Genomic DNA, 23,022 nt, shown 5'->3' on the forward strand with positions numbered 1-23,022 from the left:
GTTGTTATTATTATTTCTGGTGTAACTGAAACACATTTCTTGATGTTTATGCTTCAGAAAGATTTACTGGACTGACTGGGGAAACATGCCACACATTGAATATTCCAACATGGACGGCTCGAATCGTAAAATCATTGCCGATACGCACCTGTTTTGGCCCAATGGACTCACCATAGACTACGCCAGTCACCGGATGTACTGGGTGGATGCTAAACACCACGTCATTGAACGCGCCGACCTGGATGGCAAAAACAGAAAAGCAGTCATCAGCCAAGGTAAAAATAAACACCAAAAAACCTTTATAATTACATTTGGGAACACTTTACAATGTTCTTTGTTAGTTAAATATTAATAGATTGTTTCAAATTACATTGTGATTTGGTGATTCTGAAGAAATGGGACAAAACAGATTGTTAGGTTGAAAATTAAAATTTTATACTTTAGAACAGTGTTTCTCAACTGGTGGGTCTCGGGACTATTCGGACTGGGCCGCGGACAGCAGAGAAAGAACAATGCCAATGGCCGCCCAAGTGATCGCCTATTTAAGACTGCCGAGGCAGATTTAATGATAATCTCGCAATCAGCTAAAGGCATCTCATCTGCACTTTCAAACGAGTGTAACCAGCTCGCGATCATGATCTAGGTGGCGCTGTAATGCCTTTTAGCCCCCACAGATGTGCTCGTCCATAGACATTCAGTCTAATGTTCAGTTCAAGCACCACCCTCATTGTTATATTGAATATCTCGGCCTCTGAGTGGACTACAAGCTCAATCTAGGTGACATTAGAAAGCTGAGATCCTCCGATGATACAAAACATTTTATCAGCAATAGTTTTATTTTCTGATGATTTGTTTTGCACGCTTCTCCTTCTGGATGACATATTTTGTTCTGGACATCTAAGATATAACATTGGATTATAGCAAGCCAAGCAAGCTCACAGAGAAGTAAAAAATATTTTATAAAATTTAGAGAACTTCCTAAAGTAAAAGCAGATATACATATTTTGTCTAGTTTGTGCTAATGGCAACAGTGATTGGCGCATAAGAGACATTTTATTTGATGTCTTACAAAAATACAATTTCACTTTGTGATCGTTTGAAAATCTTTAGAACTGTGGTATTAAGGTGATAATTTACTTACAATTAACTGTACAGTCACACTCCTGAGAGTGTGAGCTTTCATTCGATATATGACATGTCCATTTATGTGCTATGTGAAGGACTTTATATTAATATTTCTACCCCGTTACCTCAAGGGGGCGCTCATTTTCATTGTGAATGTTTTCCGGCCTTATTTTGTCATTTTAAGTAACAAATGCAGAAAGCATAAACTTTTTTCGTGATATAGCGCAGAGTTTAAAGTGTTTTTAAATAGAGTTATTCAATAAAGTCCAGTATAGATTGGCTACATGTATGATCAATAGAGAGAGAGTCTTATAACCACTTTAAAATATCTTATGGATGTTTATAAGACATTGTTTTTGTCACTTAAAGCATACCGGTTACAAATTACATATAATACATTAAAACGTCTGCAGATAGAACTGGATGTTGCTTGTATTATAATGCATTATACTCTAGGGTATAACTATGAATAGGTAAGTATTATAATGTATTATAATTGGGGTTTCAATTATTTATGAGGAGTTTATAACAAGTATATTCTGACTTTTCATTTTCGGCATTGTCTGATAAATTTTCCCCGTTGGATAATTTGTTTCTTGAGGGTGCTGAGAATCGCCTGCTGCCACATGTTGCGTGCCATCATGTTGCGACAATAATAGACCGGTGTGCAGCACAGTGTCATTTAAACGGTCCTTGTGTCAGAGCCGTGGCAGACGCGTTTGAGCTCATTATATTAATATGCCGCCAGTTTCATTCTCTCTCCTCAACAGCTCCCTGTAACTCTGAACTCTCTTGTCAAAACTAATATCACGTACAGTCTGCAAATATGTGCATATCTCATTTAAACAGGTGTAATAAACCAACCTCACAAAACTTCAGCAGATCCAGCCTCCAGCTCATTTATCTTCCTTCTGTCAGTCTCTCCTCAGCAGTTCCCTGTAACTTTTCCAACGATAGAAGACAAATATCAATAAATATATATATCATATGCAAATATCACAAAAAAGACACATTTAAATGGGTTTATATAATTCATGTTTTAAAATGTCATTTATATTTAACAATAAAATTGTGCATTAATAAATCATGTTTAGAATTTCATTCAATGCATCAATAAATGAGTACATTAATGAGTTTTTTAATTAACCTTTGAAAATTTAAATTTTAAACATGAAATATATATGATTTTTTAATGTACAATTTTATTGTACTCATTTTAAACATGAATTAAACGCCTTTTAAATGTGTCTTTTTATTTGTGTCTTTGTCCATTTAAGTTTTATATTTTCAAATTAATTGATTGATAACTTATTCTCCCATTTGGGCAATTTTTGTCTTTTATTTGTCCATTTATAAATTGCTTTATTCACATTTTTATTTTCAAATTAATAGATTGATCATTTATTCCTTCGTTGTTTTTTAAATGGCACTCTTGGGCTTCCATAATTGCTAACGTGGACATGTCATCCATGGTTGCTGGACTGCTGTGTGTACTGTCATTTCCTCAATATATTAACAATTTCTTAATGTGCAAATAAATTATGAGCATTTGATGACTAAACTGAAATCTGGAGAAACTGCTGTCTATCATTTAAAATACAAAATTATTTTTTTAGTTTTGTGAGAAATTTATTAAATGTAGTGCTAAATTAGAGTATTATTATTATTTAGCAATTTTATGTTTATTTACTATATTAAATTGTGTGATATATCGGCCTATCGGTGACCCTCCTCACTGTATATCGGCATCCTATCGGCCTATCGGTGACCCTCCTCGCTGTATATCGGCATCCTATCGGCCCATCGGTGACCCTCCTCACTGTATATCGGCATCCTATCAGCCTATCGGTGACCCTCCTCACTGTATATCGGCATCCTATCGGCAACCCCCTCACTGTATATCGGCATCCTATCGGCCTATCGGTGACCCTCCTCACTGTATGTCGGCATCGCCATTGGCCATTAAAAAACCCACAACAGTCGACCACTAGATAAAACCTATTATAAGGTGTATTTTGAGACATTACTAATGCCGATACAATGCATTATAGAAATATGGAAAGTGTTACCAATTAACCTTTATACTGTTGTTCCTTTACTTTAAACTCAAAAATACACTTCAATTATTTTTACGTTTTCCAAAAGAAACAGAATACATTTAATAGATGAACTGTGCAGTGGACAGTTGTCTTGTGAAGGTTGTTTCTCTGACGTGTGTTTGAGTGCAACCAGCTGTCACAAACACACACATGCCGGCATCTCAGTGGGTGGTTTTATTTTTGTTTTGGCATGTAAGGCGAGCAGGAACCGAATAGATGTGCACCTGGGAGAGAATTGGGAGTATTTACACCTGAAAATGCAGCTCTTTCAATTTCACAAACGTTCCACTCCGAGAAAAATTCAGCACAGATGTGCAGCTGTTCGTGCTGTGGCCAGATAGACCAGCATTATAGATTCAGGGTGCGTTCCCTCTCAAAAGAGATGTTGAGTGGAAAACAATGATTAAAAGAGATTCATGATGATGATGGAGAAGAGAAAAGGGTACCAGCAAGAAGGGACTGCAGATGGCGGTTTGAAACAAAAGAAAAAATAAATGTAAAAGTCAACCTGCCCTGCTAACTCAAACCCAGCCTTGCTTGTGTTTACCGATAAGATCACTCGACCGCCCGCTCTGTGTGCACACCTGGAGAGAGAGGGGGGACACACTTGTATTTTGGTAGAATGGGTGTTTAAAGGGTTTTAATGTCACTACCAAGTATTGATTGTTTTTGTCTTGTTTTCCAAGAAAAATATCTAAACATCTTTTAAAACGAGATCAATTAACTTAAGAAGCAAAATTGCATAAGATATTAAGACTTGATTTCAATATATTTATATTTTAATTGTCGTTTCCTTTTTTAAGCATATATCTTGCATATATCTTTTTTTGTTTTGTTAGCGCCACCGAACGGAATTGCAAAAATAAACAATGTTTTCTGAATACGCCTCTTGAAACGGTCCTATAGTCCCACCCCCAACTCACGTCATTGGTTGAGTAACATTGTTGGGCGGGTCTAAGCTTTTATAGTGTCACAGAGACACAGTGTTTACAGGTGTCGAGAAATTATTCATTATTGTAGTCTCTTTATATTAAGCTTGGATAGAAGAAATGATATTAGCATGGAAAAAGTTCAATGTAAGCTCAATCGACAGCATTTTTTGCATAATGCTGATTACAATAAAAATATTTAATAAGTAAATGGTTATAGTAAGGTATTTACAATGCAAGTGAATGGGTCCAGTCCATCAACAATAAAATACACACATGCAAACGTTGTGTGGTAACATGATTTTAGTTATCAAGACTAAATTCAACCTAAATCAACTCTCACTGACCATAAATGTAATCAATTATTATTTCTATCCCAAACTTAGGTATTTACCAATGTTACGACATTTACAGTGTTTATGGTGTTATAACGCCACACATTTTTTTAGATGACATGTCAAGTTAAAAAGAGCAACTTTTAAAAGTACGTCTCGAGACATCGGCAATCTATTCTTGGCACTGCGTGTCACTTTTTTTTTTTTTTTTCACGTTTATGTGTTTTGTGTACGGCCCCAAACCAAAACACTTTCTCAGGCTTTCAGCTTCATCATACCATGTTGCTGGAACGACCTTCACAACTCGATCTGTGAAGCAGACTCACTCTCTGTCTTCAAAAAATGAAATAAAACACATCTTTTCTAAGAGCACTTAACCAGTCACTAACAAAAAACTAAACAAAAATTTTTTGGAATACCATTCTGATGTTAGTGAAACTTTTAAAGTGCCATAACTTTTGTACCACTGTTTCCTTAAAATGATTTGCTTATGTTTTCCTCTTTAGTAAGTCGCTTTGGATAAAAGTGTCTGCCAAATGAATAAATGTAAATGTAACTGTTTTAGAAAACACAATATATGTTGTGCTTAACAATGAAAATAGCAACAAGATAAAAACACAAAATTGCAAGGACCGGAATTGAGACCCATTTACCTATTGAATATAGATTGCAAAATAAAGTTTTTACTCATAATGTGAAGCAAAGTGTTTTAGTGCTAACTTGCTTTTAAGACCTGCTTGGCTTGTCACCAGCATATGTTGTGTTATATATGCCAGTCCCATACATAAGATTCTGGTGTGTTAGTGTATCCACCATGATACTTAACTAGCTTAACCAGCAGCTCTGCCTTGATCTTCACCAGAAAGACAATAATGGTTTAATGGCTAAGCTTTGCTTATGAACAACATGGCTGTGCTCATCCACCTATTAGATTAGCACTAACCAGCCAGAACCAGCTTGAAAATGAATACTAGTGTTTCCCGTGGGTTAAAGGAGAAGTGATCTATACTGACTTACAATATGAGATATTAAAGAATATCGATGCCCCTTTTTCAATATATCTGTATTGACTGCATGTTTATCTTTTGTCTGGTTAATTCCTCCCTTTTCCCAAAGCAAAGAAGCTTCATTTAATGGACATTTTATTGACTAAAAGTGGTTCTTTTATATCTTTTTTATGATTAGCATGAATAGCTTTGAAACTTAACAATGGTTGAATGACTGAATGTTTTTGACCATTGACTGTAGTCACAAGTATGTGCTTTAAAAGTGACAGTTATTCAAACAAGATGAAAGAAAATGGGGTTATTCAATGTTTGAATTAAAGGCATTACCAATAATGGCCAAACACCAATCACAGCTCAAATGGTTCATCATGCCGTGTCTGATGTGGTTTATTTAGTTGACTGTTGCTCATAGTTCAGCTTTTTATACACTTAAAGGTGCACTCAGTCATTTTGTTCCTCAATACAATGTTTTACACAAAGAATTGAGTAGTTCTTTTAAAAGTGGTGTGGTGGTGGCGTAGTGGGCTAAGCGCATAACTTGTAATCAGAAGGTCGCTGGTTCAATCCCCACAGCCACCACCATTGTGTCCTTGAGTAAGGCACTTAACTCCAGGTTGCTCCGGGGGGATTGTCCCTGTAATAAGTGCACTGTAAGTCGATTTGGATAAAAGCATCTGCCAAATGCATAAATGTAAATAATGTTTAAAACAATGCCTAATAAACGGCCTAATTTAAAGCCGTTTTATTTTACATCGAGCGGGTCGCATCATGTTGAGATCACATGACCAGCCAAGCCAACAACAAAATATTTTATTGCCAAATATTTATTCAAGTAGTTTGAGATTTGTTTACATTTACAACGCTTCATTGGAGTTGGTAATCTGTGCAAAACTCTTTTGTCGTGATTTAAGTGTCCAAAGTAACAGCAACATCTCTGATTGGTGGAACTCTCTTGGGGATTATGGGTAGTGTAGTTCGTTACTGGGGAAATTGGATTCTCAACATGATTTTCTTATAAATGAATTAAAATGCACATTGACTCGTGGCTTCTACAAAAGCATATATCGTCACTTAACCTCAGAGCACATGATGGGCCTGTTTCTCTATAGAGAAAATGGATGGGATTTTTACTTCCGGAACGGTTGCTATTGTATTTTCATTAGCTGTTAATTAGAACTCATTATTATAATTATTAAGCTTATTATTTCATGCATGAGCGATATTCATTTTACAACAAACGTACACATTTATGTCTTCTCTCACACATCTGTGGTGATGAATATTGCATCTCCTTTGCTGTTGGTCTTGTGCAATATTTCCGACAACCCTCCTTTCTACTCCACTCACCCACAGTCTTGATCTGTCAATCCATCTCTGCCAGGTCTTCCACATCCCTTTGCCATCACCGTGTTTGAAGATAGTCTCTACTGGACAGACTGGCACACCAAGAGTATCAACAGTGCAAACAAGTTCACTGGCAAGAACCAGGAAGTCATCCGGAATAAACTGCATTTTCCCATGGACATCCATACGCTGCATCCACAGAGGCAGCCGGCAGGTCAGATTATTTCGAGTTTATAATTGTGAAGTACAAGATGTTTACAAATACTCTACTCGTCAAAAGTTTGAACACAGTCTTTATTAAAACTATATTTCACAAGTTAGAGGGATAGTAAAGTCACAATGAAACGGTGAAATAACACCAATGAAATTATGAAAAATATGTAGTTACCAAATTAATGTTAAACAAATCAAAACTATTTTATATTTGAGCTTCTTTATATTAACCATCTTTTTTTCTAGAATAGATTTACAAATGCTAATGAAAATAAATGTTTTCTTTTATTGACATTCTACTACATTTACACTATCAGACAAGTGTTTGCTTATTTACAAAACTAACATTTTTCTATACTTGTATATTATATCGATATAATTATATAATACAAATTCTGTTATAACATCAAATATTATATAAATTACATATGTATAAAATTATACTATATCTATATAATACTGTAATGTAATATTGTACTATACGTTTTAATAAATTCTATTAAATTTCAAGTAAATATTATATGTACAATTATTTATATATAAAATTTAATTTAAATTATTTGATTTATATTATAGTTTATAATATATATACTGTATGTATGTGTGTGTGTGTGTGTGTATATATATATATATAACACCTGAAGATAAAAATAACTTTTTGAGTAGTAGTGTAACTATATTGTTTTTATGAAATGATAAACAGAAGTCGTGATTTTTATTGCGCATTTTTGGCTGGTAATTTCGGTGTGGTTCGTCCAAGGTTCAGGCAATGGCATGTGAAGTATCCCATGTCTTATGGTTGGAGTTGACATCAGTTCATCCTCTGAAGTCCATCATAATAGACTGACGTGATGTTTGGCACTGGCTGCATGTAGTCATCATCTCTGAGACATGTAGCAGTGGAGTCCAACACGAAGCGGGAATTGTGCTGGATCCAGCCGGTTCTGGTGACCTCAGGATAGGAGTCCCGAGCTTGAGACAGGGAAACAAATTAAATAATATTAGCATAGATGCCATTCAATTTATTGCAGAGTTATAGATCATGATCAGTGTTTCTGGTTCTGGCAGACCCAACTAAAGCAGCCTAATTGTGGGTTGAAGGATGAATTAGGTGTATGCCTGCCTAAATGGAGTCTTTAGACTTAAACTGAGGGAGTGTGTCTGAGTCCCGAACAGTGTTAGGGAGACTTCTATAGTTTAGGAGCCAAATAGGAAAATGATCGACCTCCTTTTGTGGATTTTGATATTCTAGGAAATATTAACAGGCCAGAATTTTGTGATCGTAATGAATCTGATGGAATATAGCGTGTCAGAAGATCACTTAAGTACCGCAGAGAAAGACCATTCAAAGCTTTGTATGTAGTTAACTGAATATTTAAATTAAAATGGGGCTAATATGTTCATATTTCTTGGTTCTCGTCAGCACTCTGGCTGCTGCATTTGAATGGGGTTTAAAAAACATTTTAAAATCACAGCAAAATAATGTTCTTAATCAGTACTTTTTGATTTTTGTCTTAATATCTTAAAGTAACTATCTTATACATTTCCTTGTGTTTTAGAATTTTCAAATATATTAAAAATCATATTCATTTTATAAAGCATTTTGAAGTAATCGTGAAATTCAGATTTTCTCTGGTTATTTGTAGGTGGGAGAAATCGCTGTGGTAACAATAACGGGGGCTGCAGTCACCTGTGTCTCCCCAGCAGTAAGACGTACACCTGTACATGTCCTACAGGCATTAAGAAGGTGGATCATTTCAACTGTGCCCCGAGTGAGTACTGCTACCCAATCACAATTAATGAAATAGTTTCAGTTAATAAAAAGATGACCTCAAAGCTAACAGACATGAACTTAAATTCACAAAACTCCAATTTTGATTCGTTTTATTCTTTAAATAAGAATGTTATTTCCAGTTTCATGCTTAATTTGGCATTTTCAGTTTGTTATGACGCCTGATTAAATAATTTTATACTAATGATCCTGATGAACATCTGAAATCTGAAGAACTGACAGGAGACCTTTGGTCTTTGATCAGGTCTTGACAAGTTCCTGCTTTTTGCCCGAAGGACGGACATCCGTCGAATCAGCTTTGACACTGAGGACAAGTTGGATGTTGTCATTCCACTGGCCGATGTTCGAAACGTAGTGGCTCTGGACTGGGAATCTAGTGAGCAATACGTATACTGGACTGATGTCACTACCGACTCCATTAACAGAGCGAAATGGGATGGTACCAAACAGGAGGTTTGTGGGAAATCAACCTGAGATCCAAATCAGGGGGTGATATGGACAAAAAGCTCATTATGTGGCTGTTCTGTATTTCTATGGAATTTAACAGAAGCTGTTTTGATGTCTCAGGTTGTGGTGGACACCAGTTTGGAAAGTCCTGCTGGTCTCGCTATTGATTGGCTCACACACAAACTCTACTGGACTGATGCAGGTAAGAACTGTGGTAATAAATTCACTTCTGATTAATCTCCAAACCATAATCCGGTCAAAATCCTCACTAGTCCTTCTATTGCTAAAAACAAATTGAGTGCTGCAACGATTAATCGACAAAATTGATCATAATAATGAAAATGGGAACACTTTATTTTAGGGGTCCACAATAATGCACTAGTTAAAGGGATAGTTCACCCAAAAATGAAAATTCAGTCATTGTTTATTCACCACTGTGTTGTTATAACACTATGTGACTTTCTTTTTTTTAACAAAAAGGGAGAAATTGTGAATAAATGTTGTGCTCAGTGATGTCATACAATGGCAGTTTATAGTGACCACCTCTTCAAGCTTCAAAAGATCACAAAAATATAATTCAGAAGTCATATATTGGGGCGTTCAAGCGAAAACTCGTTTGTTTATCTAAACAAAAATTCAGCGCCAACAGAACACAACACAGCTGCACACAGAACAGAGAAAGAACTTACTAAAGACTTGATGCATTTCTGTGCCCAGCCTTATTTTATACTCTGAAATCAAACAGAAAATAGAAGAGGCTACAGGCAGCAGTCACACCATGTCCTAAACTGACAGCATACGAGTATCTTTCCTATGATAGAGTTTGTGTCCTAACCAGCCGTGGCGAGTGATGTTACATGCCATCCATCACTTGTTTTCTATTTTCGGCATCGAGCCAGGTATCTCCATCAGCTGTGAACTGGCACCAGTCCAAAACACTTCCTCATAAGAGTGTATTAAAGCCAGCATCTCGCTAGTCAGTTAAAAACTACTTGATTTGATGAAGGGCTGGTAACATCACTCTTGACCCCATTCACCCAGCACACTTCCTTTTCTAACTGTTGCCCTCTGGCCGACGCTACAGAGCACAAACAAGACAGGCACAGGAACATTTTTTCCCCCTCAGGCCTTCCACCTCATGAACAGTTAAAACTGTCCCCAAATACTTTCATTTTGTCAATACAAGCATGTGCAATTTCATTTATGTTCTTTAACATATCCTACATATATAACATAACCTGCACATAATTGTATATCTGTATATACAGTGGGTACGGAAAGTATTCAGACCCCCTTAAATTTTTCACTCTTTGTTATATTGCAGCCATTTGCTAAAATCATTTAAGTTCATTTTTTTTCCTCATTATTGTACACACAGCACCCCATATTGACAGAAAAACACAGAATTGTTGACATTTTTGCACATTAATTAAAAAAGAAAAACTGAAATATCACATGGTCCTAAGTATTCAGACCCTTTGTTCAGTATTTAGTAGAAGCACCCTTTTGATCTAATACAGCCATGAGTCTTTTTGGGAAAGATGCAACACGTTTTTCACATCTGGATTTGGGTATCCTCTGCCATTCCTCCTTGCAGATCCTCTCCAGTTCTGTCAGGTTGGATGGTAAACGTTGGTGGACAGCCATTTTCAGGTCTCTCCAGAGATGCTCAATTGGGTTTAAGTCAGGGCTCTGGCTGGGCCATTCAAGAACAGTCACGGAGTTGTTGTGAAGCCACTCCTTCCTTATTTTAGTGGTGTGCTTAGGGTCATTGTCTTGTTGGAAGGTGAACCTTCGGCCCAGTCTGAGGTCCAGAGCACTCTGGAGAAGGATTTCGTCCAGGATATCCCTGTACTTGGCCGCATTCATCTTTCCCTCGATTGCAACCAGTCGTCCTGTCCCTGCAGCTGAAAAACACCCCCACAGCATGATGCTGCCACCACCGTGCTTCACTGTTGAGACTGTATTGGACAGGTGATGAGCAGTGCCTGGTTTTTTCCACACATACCGCTTAGAATTAAGGCCAAAAAGTTCTATCTTGGTCTCATCAGACCAGAGAATCTTATTTATCACCATCTTGGAGTCCTTCAGGTGTTTTTTAGCAAACTCCATGCGGGCTTTCATGTGTCTTGCACTGAGGAGAGGCTTCCGTCGGGCCACTCTGCCATAAAGCTGGTGGATGGCTGCAGTGATGGTTGACTTACTACAACTTTCTCCCGACTGCATCTCTGGAGCTCAGCCACAGTGATCTTTGGGTTCTTCTTTACCTCTCTCACCAAGGCTCTTCTCCCCGATAGCTCAGTTTGGCCGGACGGCCAGCTCTAGGAAGGGTTCTGGTCGTCCCAAACATCTTCCATTTAAGGATTATGGAGGCCACTGTGCTCTTATGAACCTTAAGGGCAGCAGAATTTTTTTTGTAACCTTGGCCAGATCTGTGCCTTGACACAATTCTGTCTCTGAGCTCTTCAGGCAGTTCCTTTGACCTCATGATTCTCATTTGCTCTGACATGCACCGTGAGCTGTAAGGTCTTATATAGACAGGTGTGTGGCTTTCCTAATCAAGTCCAATCAGTATAATCAAACACAGCTGGACTCAACTGAAGGTGTAGAACCATCTCAAGGATGATCAGAAGAAATGGACAGCACCTGAGTTAAATATATGAGTGTCACAGCAAAGGGTCTGAATACTTAGGACCATGTGATATTTCAGTTTTTCTTTTTTAATAAATGTGCAAAATGTCAACAATTCTGTGTTTTTCTGTCAATATGGGGTGCTGTGTGTACAATAATGAGGAAAAAAATGAACTTAAATGATTTTAGCAAATGGCTGCAATATAACAAAGAGTGAAAAATTTAAGGGGGTCTGAATACTTTCCGTACCCACTGTATAACATTATTGCTGTATTGTATATCTCTCTTTTTTTTTTATCTGTTATATCTTTTTTTTGTCACTATGTATATCCATCCATCTTCAACCGCTTATTCGAAGTCGGGTCGCGGGGGCAGCTGCTCCAGCAGGGGGCCCCAAACTTCCCTATCCCGAGCCACATTAACCAGCTCTGACTGGGGGACCCCGAGGCGTTCCCAGGCCAGTGTGGAGATGTAATCTCTCCACCTAATCCTGGGTCTTCCCCGGGGCCTCCTCCCAGCTGAAACACCTCCCTAGGGAGGCGGCCAGGGGGCATCCTTACCAGATGCCCAAATCACCTCAACTGACTCCTTTCGACGCAAAGTAGCAGCAGCTCTACTCCGAGCTCCTCACGGATGACTGAGCTCCTCACCCTATCGGCCGCTTGTACTCTCGACCTAGTTCTTTCGGTCATGAGTGAAGGAGTTCAAGTACCTTGGGGTCTTGTTCACTATGTATATGTTTGTATGTATTTATATTTGGTTGCATTTTCTTTGCACTGGAAGCTTCTGTCACCAAGACAAATTCCTTGTGTAAGCATACATGACAATAAAGCTCATTCTGATTTCGGCCAAGTATGTTACACCTACTGATTGTGTTTGCAGAGGTCTCGCTCTCTTCACGTCTGTCATAAATACTCACTGGTTCAAGAATGGAGAAAAGGTGACAGACATTTCTGCCTACTTCACCTCTCTCTTCGATTGAGGACTCTGGTTCAAAAAAATAAGGCTGGGCATAGAAATGATTCAATTCTTCGACTACAAACTCTTCAGACATGTTAGTTAGTTCTGTTCTCTGTTTTGTGTGCAGCTGTGTTGCGTTCTGTTGTCACTATCGCTCTGGAGGACCTGCTTTTAGATAATCAATTTAGTTTTCGCTTGAACGCCCCAATGTCGCGAGGGGGCTGCGTGAACTGTTGCTCTCGTGCTCTACCATGAACGCGCACAGATCAACGGTCAGTGAAAATTAATACATTCGATTTCGGGTTGTTTCTCACCAAAGCTTATCGTATTTTCATAACTCATGGAATTATTTATTAGACTTCTGAATTATACTTTTGTGTTCTTTTGAAGCTTGAAGAGGTGGTCACCATAAACTGACACTGTATGACATCACTGAGCACAACATTTATTCACAATTTCTCCATTTGTGTTCAGAATAATAAAGTCATATAGTGTTATAACAACACAGTGGTGAGTAAACAATGACGGCATTTTCACAAGTAATGTGATTAATGCTCAGTTTCTGAGATCATGTGTCAAAAATAAACCGGTTTCACGAAAACTTCCTCTGTCTTCCATTGGTCAAATAACAATTGAAAAAATATCAATGGTTAAGTTTGTATAACTTTTAGGCACGGATCGAATTGAAGTGTCAAACACGGATGGAAGCATGCGCACAGTTCTCATCTGGGAGAATCTCGACCGTCCCCGAGACATTGTTGTTGATCCGATCGGAGGGTAGGTCACATAGTTACAGCCATTGAATCATAAGAACACTGCAGTAGTATACAGATCTTGTTTTGTTTTGTCATAGATACATGTACTGGACAGACTGGGGTGCAAATCCAAAGATTGAGCGTGCTGGAATGGACGCGTCAAACCGTACAGTTATCATCTCAACTAACCTGACATGGCCAAATGGATTAGCAATCGACTACGAGACTGAGAGACTGTACTGGGCTGATGCAAGTGTAAAGACCATCGAGTATGGCAACTTTGATGGATCAGGCAGACAGGTAGAGCACTGCATTTCTGGATTAAATCTAAAGTTCCTAAAACTTAAGTTGTTCACCTAAAAATGAGAATTCTGTTGTAATTTACTCAACTTCATGTTGTTGCAAAACAAAAATAAGTTGCATTTAGTTATTTCTCAGACAATAACTTTTTGTTTCCTTCTCTTTTCTCCATTGAAGGTGTTGATTGGCAGTCAGTTGCCTCATCCATTTGGTTTGACGCTCCATGAGGACAGAATATACTGGACAGACTGGCAGTCCAAGAGCATCCAGAGTGCAGACAAACTCACTGGTTTAGATCGGAGAACACTCGCTGAGAACCTGGAGAACCTCATGGACATTCACATGTTCCACCATCACAGAACTACAGGTACAAATACCAGAATAGAATCTCAATGGACACTTTTAAAATGTTCTGGGTTTGGAACATCAAAGTAAACAATAGTGGGATAAACCTCAATAGCAGTGAATGGGGGCCTGGGTAGCTCAGTGAGTATTGACACTGACTACCACCCCTGGAGTTGTGAGTTCGAATCCAGGGTGTGCTGAGTGAGTCCAGGCAGGGCTTCCAAAGCAACCAAATTGGCCCGGTTGCTAGGGAGGGTAGAGTCACATGGGGCAACCCCACACCCCCACCCTCACAAAACCTATAGAGAGAGTATCCCCTATTATACAACTTCAAGAGTGGCAACCCTAGTCTCTGTGTTATAGTTTATATGACCTCAGTAATGTGTTAAGGCAGCCAGCAGATGGTCGGTTTAGCTAGTATATCTGCTTCCTGACCTGGGCCCCAGAGAGTGAAACACTAACACTATTAAGTGTCCCGTATAGCAAGAGTGGCAACCCGAGTCTGGTGCATTTTTATATTGTAAAACTTTTATGAATTATAGGTCATATGGAATTTTTTTAAATACACATTTATGCTTGGCAGATCAGTGTTTCTAGAGGTGTGAGTGTGTGTGTGTTGTCAGACAGCAGATGAACACCAGTGGAAGCTGTTTTTCAGTCTCTCGTCTCATTCTTGTATTATGATCTAATGAAACATCCAGAGGCCTCATCCATCACATCTGATTGGTCTGCCATATCTACTCCTTCCTCTCTCACTTCTCGCTCTCTTTTTGCTTTCTGTCTAAAGTCCAGACGCAGTGTTCGGTGAATAACGGAGGTTGTAGTCATCTCTGCCTGCTGGCTCCTGCTCCGAAAGCCTCAAGCTGTGCGTGTCCAACCGGCATCAACCTACAGGCAGACGGCAAGACTTGCACTCACGGTAGTACAGTACCTATTACAGGGATATTCAATTAAACTTCCAACATATTCAGTTTCTAATTTACTTCCCACAAAACCATCATAACTTAAACTGTTTCAGGGCCCATATATCAGGACACTAGCTACAGTCGAAGTCAGAAGTTTACATACAGCTTAGCCAAATACATTTAAATTCAGTTTTTCACAATTCCTGACATTTAATCATTGAAATAGTGATTTCAATGATATAATAATTCTCTCTTCATAGAGAGAATTATTTATTTCAGCTTTTATTTCTTTCATCACATTCCCAGCGGATCAGAAGTTTCTATACACCTTGGTAGTATTTGGTAGCATTGCCTCTAAATAGTTTAACTTGGGTAAAATGCTTTCACAATAAGTTGTGAATTTGTCCGTCCTCGACAGACTGGTCTCACTAAGTCAAGTTGCTGGAATCCTTTCGCTCCCAGTTCTGCCAAATTCTCAGATTGGTCAGAACTTGTGATGGACACACCATACGACTTGTGTCCTAGCCATTTCACAATTTGAGTTTGTAGGGTCATCGTCCATTTGAAGACCCATTGTGACCAGCTACTTCCTGGCTGATGTCTTGAGTTGCTGCAATATATCCACAAATTTTTCTCATGATTCCATCGATTTAGTGAAGTGCAGAGTCCTTCTGAGCACCCCCCATGATGCTGCACCCCATGCTCCAGGGATGGTATTCTACTTGCAAGACTCATTTTCTCCAAACGTTGTTATGGCCAAACAATTATATTTTTGTTTCATCAGACCAGATGATTTTTCTCTACAAAGTAAGATCTTTGTCCCCATGTGCACTTGCAAACTGTAGTCTGGATTTTTTTTGTAGCTTCTTCCTTGCTGAGCAGCCTTTCAGGTTATGTCTATATAGGACTTGTTTTGCTGTGGATATATATACTTGTCTGCCTGTTTCCTCCAGCATCTTCACAAGCTCCTTTGCTGTTGTTCTGGGATTGATTTGCACTTTTCACCCCAAACTACGTTCATCTCTAGGAGACCGAATGCGTCTCCTTCCTGAGCGGTATGATGGCTGCGTGGTCCCGTGATGTTTATACTTGTGTACTATTGTTTGTACAGATGAACATGACACCTTCAGGCATTTGGAAATTGCTCCCAAGGATGAACCAGACTTGTGGAGGTCCACAATTTTTTTCTGAGGTCTTGGCTGATTTCTTTTGATTTTCCCATGATGTCAAGCAAAGAGGAACTGAGTTTGAACTTAGTCCTTAAAATACATTCACAGGTACACTAAATTATGCTTGACATCATTTTCTGGAATTTTTCAAGCTGCTTAAAGGCACAGTTAACTTGGTGTATGTAAACTTCTGACCCACTGGAATTGTGATATAGTCAATTAAAAGTGAAACAATTGTTCTGTAAACAATTGTTGGAAAAATTACTCATGTCATGCCCAAAGTAGATATCTTAAACAACTTGCCCAAACTAAAGTTTGCTAATATTAAATCTGTGGAGTGGTTAAAAAATTAGTTTTAATGACTTCAACCTAAGTTTATGTAAACTTCTGACTTCAACTTTAAGGCATTCTTCCAGAAGTGCCAGAAGCTGAAGAAACATCCAATAATGCTTAACTAAATTTATTCCAAAATGTAATGACTGAACTATAGGCTGTTTACGATTGCCAAGCAATGTAGCATCTTGGCGTAGCAAACAACTTGTGCACCCTTGAAGGGCACTGTGGGAAGGGGGTGCTAGTTCAATGAAAGTTTGTTTCAGAATCCTTTCGCTAATGGCCATTAGCAAAGAATGGTACATGTGATGGTAATTTCAAGGAAGTCATTTCACTGTTTATAATCATGTGAACCACTGTGTGACACGTCTGCATGATTAATTTTGAAAACTGTGATTTAAAAAAAAAAATCACTTTTTATAATTGTTAAAGTTATGATAAATGATCCTAATAGAACCAAACCCCACTAAATGGTGACCTTTAGCATAAGTTCACGTTATCGTATTTCACACTGTTCATGCCACTCTCCATCTCAAATATCTTAAAACACCAGCATAAACTTGGCTACCATAACTCAAGCATTCATTTGAAATATAATAAAGTGGCCTCCGGTGTTCTTTAAGTTAGAGATTGCAGGTGGCAGTTCTGTCCGTGGTTCTTGGTGAAAAGGCAGGGGATCATCTTTTGAAATGTGAACCTCATTTTGAGTTGCCGTAGGGGGTTAGAGGTCACTGTAATGATGTGTCTGGGGTGATGTCATGAGGTATGACTGAAGATGACCGTGGGTTCATTTGCTTCATTTTTCTAACAGAATATTCTCGACGACATTCTCTGATTTGAAAAAGAGAAAACTGTTGTGTTGTGTTCTGTTCAGACGTATTCAATTATATTTGGACGCAACATCCTGCTTCAATATTCTCAAAGTGAGTTTTTCCTTGCCTCGTGCAATGGGTTGTGGCTCAGTTGGTAGAGCGGGTCGGCTGCTAATCGCAGGGTTGGTGGTTCGAAACCTGGCCCACATGACTCCACATGCCGAAGTGTCCTTGGGCAAGACACTGAACCCCAAGTTGCTCCCAATGGCAGACTAGCACCTTACATAGCAGCTCTGCCGCCATTGGTGTATGAATGTGTGTATGAATGAGTCACAATGTAAAGCGCTTTGAATACCGTTAAGGTTAAAAAGGTGCTATATAAGTGCAGACCATTTACCATTTTACCATTTATGTGATTCCAAATGAGAATGCCCCCAAAGTTGTTGACCGGTGGGATTGGGGGTGCCACCGCTGCCTTGTGTCGTGTTTTTTTTTTTTATTCTCTCACAAATTTGGAATGCCCAATTCCCCATGCGCTCTTAAGTCCTCATGGTGGCGTAGTGACTCGCCTCAATCTGGGTGGCGGAGGACGAATCTATTACTTATTAGAATTGAGTTTAATTGTATGATTAAACTCATTCTATGTAGAACGCACTTTATCATTCCTGCTATATTTACTTCTCCACAAAATGTAGTCATTATTTCTTATTAATATGTAAATGTTGCCATTTCAAAACTAATAGCTGGTGAAGTTGTGATATTTGCATTGTAAATAACATAAAACCTATCGTTTTCTTTCATGTTAAAGGAATGAACAGCTTCCTTATCTTTGCGCGGCGGACGGACATCCGAATGATTTCTCTGGATATCCCGTACTTTGCTGATGTGGTTTTGACAGTTAGCGCTTCAATGAAGAACACTATCGCCATCGGAGTGGATGCCACAGAAGGTATGTGGAAAATGCTCAATGTACACGTACATCTGCATGCATAATGTTCATTTTTGGAGCATTTTTGTGAATGATCTCATGTGCCGCAGGTAAAGTGTACTGGTCAGACAGCACATTAAAGAAGATCAGCAGAGCCAATGTCAATGGTACTGGACTTGAGGACATCATCTCAACTGGTAAGATCATAGAAACTATAGGACTGCATTTACACCGTCAGCCAATTCTGATATTTTTCTAAATCTGTTATGTTAACAATACGAAAGTAGGTCTTGTCTTTTAAAGTTGACTCGTACCTCTTATTTTGTGGGTTTTCCTGATTGTTACATGACAGATAAGCAAAACCGATCATATTGAATGCATGAAAATTCAGAGAGAAATTAATATTCTGTGTATTGAGTTGTTTATTGCTAGTCGGTTGTAGGTGATACTGGAGCGTTCTTGTTCTAGAGAACATTTGATTGGATAAAAATATGTGTAGTGCAAGATGAATTTGTCAGTGATGTTTAGGAGTATGATTGCATATTCTTCATTCAATGTTAGATGAATCTTGAGATTGTTTTCCCTCTTTCAGGTCTGATAACCACAGATGGTCTGGCGGTGGATTCGGTGGGCAGAAAGATCTACTGGACAGACACGGGTACAAACCGCATTGAAGTGGCCAATCTCAACGGCTCCATGAGGAAAGTTCTCGTGTGGCAGAATCTGGACAGCCCCCGTGCCATCGCCCTGTACCATGAGATGGGGTAAATCATTTCACTTCATTTACTGTGTTCTACTTTGACAAATCCACACACACAAAAACGACTTTTCCAGACTCATTCTAGGACAGGATATTTGCAGATATTTACTGTAATGTTCTTTACCCTGATTGCTCATCTGCAATACACCTATAAGACATATGTCAATAAGGATATCTCGGATATCAACAAGACGTTCAGCAGATGTCTTTGTGATGTTTATGATTTAGAATAAGGGCTGTCGATTGAATCATGTCATTTTTAATTGTATAGCAATTTTGACAACATGCATCATTTCAAAGCAGCTTTAACAGAAAATGAAACTGTAATATCTATAATGTCTTAGTGTCATAATGGTGTAGTTTGATTAAATATGATTGTAAAAACTGACAGTGAAAACTAATTCCACGGTTCCTGATGATATCTCCCAGAGGAAGCATATATAAGTGGCACTCCATGCTTCAGTTTGATCTGACAATTAACAATTTAACTCGTTAATTTAGTGTGATTTATTTAAATAATAATAAAATAAAATAGTGCATCGGGGCCTGGGTAGCTCAGCAACTAAAGACACTGGCTACCACTCCTAGAGTCGTGAGTTCGAATCCCAGGGCGTGCTGCGTGACTCCAGCTAGGTCTCCTATGCAACCAAATTGGCCTGGTTGCTAGGGAGGGTAGAGTCACATGTGGTAACCTCCTCATGGTCACTATAATGTGGTTCTCGCGAGTTGTTCATGGATGCCGCGGAGAATAGTGTGAAGCCTCCACACGCGCTACTTCTCCACAGTAACGCGCTCAACAAGCCACATGATAACATTTACATTTATGCATTTGGCAGACGCTTTTATCCAAAGTGACTTAGAGTGCACTTATTATAGGGACAATGCCCCCGGAGCAACCTGGAGTTAAGTGCCTTGCTCAAGGACACAATGGTGGTGACTGTGAGGCTCAAACCAGCAACCTTCTGATTTTCCTACCAAATGAGTAAATCGAGCTTGAAGTACATCTGTTTTTACGAGCCGCATCAATAGGTGGCAGCGTCTCGACAAACCTCACAAGCAGTGCAGCCACAGATTGAGAACCGCTCACTGAGGAAGCACAACAAAGCAGCAATTAAAAATTAAAGTTACTTATAGTGTTGTCTAATCAATGCTTTATTCATCTTCCAATATAAAAAGCTACTAAATCCCCAAATCTATGAAACGGCATTGATAATGGGGTTCAGCTGGACTAGACACACCCAGACCTGATTACTGTCAGTCCCGTTCAATCAAATCAACACCTAAATATAACTTTTTCAGCAGCATGAAGTTAGCTAAAGGTTCTCACCCAGTAGCACACTATGCCAAGGTCGAAAGAAATTCCAGAAATAAGGAAAAAGGGGATTGAAATACATCAGTCTGGGGAGGGTTACAAAGCCATTTCAAAGACTCTGGGACTCCAAAGAACCACAGTGAGAGCCATTATATCCATATGGGGAAAACTTGACACAGTAGTGAACCTTACCAGAAGTGGCCGTCCTTCCAAAATACCTCCAAGTGCACAGTGACGACTCAGCCAGGAAGTCACAAAACAGCCAAGGACAACATCCAAGGAACTGCAGGTATCTCTCGCCTTAATAAAGGTCACTGATCATGACTCCACTATCAGAAAGACACTGACCGAAAATGCCAACCATGGAAGAGTGGCGAGGCGAAAACCACTGCTAACCCAGAAGAACATCTGAATTTTTTCCAAAACACTCCTTGATGATCCTCAAAGCTTTTGGGAGAATGTTCTGTGGACTGATGAGTCACAAGAGGAACTGTTTGGAAGACAGGGGTCCCGTTACATCTGGCATAAATCAAACGGAATTCCACAAACTGAACATCGTACCTACGATCAAGCATGGTGGTGGTCATGTGATGGTTTGGGGATACTTTGCTGCTTCAGGGCGACTTGCATTAATTGAGGGAAGCATGAATTCTGCTCTCTACCAAAAAATCCTAAAGGGTAACGTCCCGTCATCAGTCCGTGTGTTGAAGCTCAAGCACAACTGGATTATGCAGCAAGACAATGATCTAAAGTATAGGAGGAAGTCCACCTCTGAATGTCTCAGAAGAAGCTAAATTAAAGTTTTGGAGTGGCGTGAGTCCCGACTTGAGTCCCGATTGAGATGCTGTGGCAGGACCTTAAACGGGAAGTTCATGCTCGAAACCCTCCAATGTGGCTGTACTAAAGCAGTTCTGCAAAGAAGAGTGGGTCAACATGCCAAGTCTAAAGTTAAAGAGACTTGGTTCAATCGTATACCCCTTCAACAAGGCACTGTGTACCAAACTATGTGAGATTAGGCCACAAGGTTTCTGTTATGCCGTCCACTCCCGTTTAAGGGCCGAGACACCTGCACTGACTCTGAAGATGTACAGACTGTGATGGGTGATATGATTTGTCTGTTTTCAGGTACATGTACTGGACGGACTGGGGTGAGAACGCCAAACTGGAACGCTCTGCAATGGACGGTTCAGATCGCGTTGTGTTGATTAATAATAATCTCGGCTGGCCGAATGGACTTGCCATAGACAAGACTGGATCACGGCTGCTGTGGGCCGACGCACATACTGAGGTTAACGTCAACTTACAGGGTTGTTTACATTGAATCTCTTTTTTTCAAGTTCCATTGTGTCGTTTGTGTTATTTTTTTTTGGTAAATACGAATCTTGGTTTTGTCCGTTTAGCGGATAGAAGCGTCAGATCTGAACGGTTCAAACCGGAGGACGCTGGTGTCGCCTGTACAGCATCCGTACGGGCTGACGGTACTGGGACCGCACATGTACTGGACGGACTGGCAGAGTCGCAGTATTCACAGAGCTGATAAAGCCACTGGAGCAAACACCATCACGATCCGCTCTAACCTGCCCGGACTCATGGACATCCAGGCTGTGGACAGTGCAAGATCCGCGGGTAGATTTCACACACACACACACATATATAGATATTTCAGTTATTAGATTGGAAGATCCTCTTAAACTCCACAAATCAACAGTCTTAAAATGTTGAAGGAATAGTTTGGTCACATGCTGCCCTCTTGTGGTCGGCTCATTACACTAAATTGTCTGTAAAAGCTTTAAAGTCTTAGTGAATGTTAATGCTTAGAAGTCGTTCTTCTCTGTTTCTGTTTTGGAGGTTTTAATAAATGTGGTCGGAGGAACGGTGGCTGCACTCACCTGTGTCTGCCGCGTCATAACGGGACGTCCTGTGCGTGTCCAACGGGCGTCCTGCTGAAGAGTGATGGAAGGTCATGTGATAATCTGCCTGAATCATACCTGCTGTTTTCAAACCGCGTCAGTGTGCGGAGAATCTCTCTAGACACGACGGATCACACAGACGTACACGTGCCCGTACCCGAGTTACATAACGTGATTTCACTGGACTACGACAGCATGGAGGGGAAGCTCTACTACACCGACGTGTCACTCGATGTCATCAGGTATCATTTATACAATTGTAAAATTAATTGTCTTCTATTAAGTTTCAATGCTGCTTTGGTTGCTTTTATTGTTTGTCACTGATAATTAATTAAAAAAACACCTTTTTAATTCATTTTTTTTTTTTTAAGTATTAACAATAATTGTAATACTGTTAAAATAATTATTTTATTAAAAATACTGTATTAAAACATTATAGATAAAATTAAAGGTAATTTATCAAAACACAATTTATGGTTCATAGTTGTTTTCTAATACTTCAAATATGCCTTGCCTAAAATGTTATTAAAACTACTAAAATGCTTCAAATATTTTATTAAAAACAATTTTAACATTTTAAAAAAAACTTAAAAGCTTCAAATATCTAAAAA

General features: G+C 39.1%; 1 protein-coding gene across 3 annotated transcripts in view; it reads left to right on the plus strand.

Moving 5' to 3' along the window:
* The window catches only part of lrp4 (low density lipoprotein receptor-related protein 4), a 116,275-nt gene that overhangs the window by 80,017 nt on the left and 13,236 nt on the right, over window positions 1-23,022 (plus strand). For all 3 annotated transcript variants that reach the window (XM_052140015.1, XM_052140025.1, XM_052140031.1), the window contains exons 14-28: window positions 58-275; window positions 6,877-7,053; window positions 8,699-8,824; window positions 9,089-9,297; window positions 9,412-9,493; window positions 13,554-13,659; window positions 13,736-13,937; window positions 14,115-14,304; window positions 15,070-15,201; window positions 18,310-18,450; window positions 18,540-18,626; window positions 19,022-19,193; window positions 21,627-21,789; window positions 21,902-22,127; window positions 22,350-22,653. In XM_052140015.1, the coding sequence (XP_051995975.1) occupies window positions 58-275; window positions 6,877-7,053; window positions 8,699-8,824; window positions 9,089-9,297; window positions 9,412-9,493; window positions 13,554-13,659; window positions 13,736-13,937; window positions 14,115-14,304; window positions 15,070-15,201; window positions 18,310-18,450; window positions 18,540-18,626; window positions 19,022-19,193; window positions 21,627-21,789; window positions 21,902-22,127; window positions 22,350-22,653 (2,535 nt within the window). The remainder of the gene's footprint in view (window positions 1-57; window positions 276-6,876; window positions 7,054-8,698; window positions 8,825-9,088; window positions 9,298-9,411; window positions 9,494-13,553; window positions 13,660-13,735; window positions 13,938-14,114; window positions 14,305-15,069; window positions 15,202-18,309; window positions 18,451-18,539; window positions 18,627-19,021; window positions 19,194-21,626; window positions 21,790-21,901; window positions 22,128-22,349; window positions 22,654-23,022) is intronic.

The sequence above is a fragment of the Xyrauchen texanus genome, chromosome 2 (assembly GCF_025860055.1).
Source record: "Xyrauchen texanus isolate HMW12.3.18 chromosome 2, RBS_HiC_50CHRs, whole genome shotgun sequence".
Lineage (NCBI taxonomy): Eukaryota > Metazoa > Chordata > Actinopteri > Cypriniformes > Catostomidae > Xyrauchen > Xyrauchen texanus.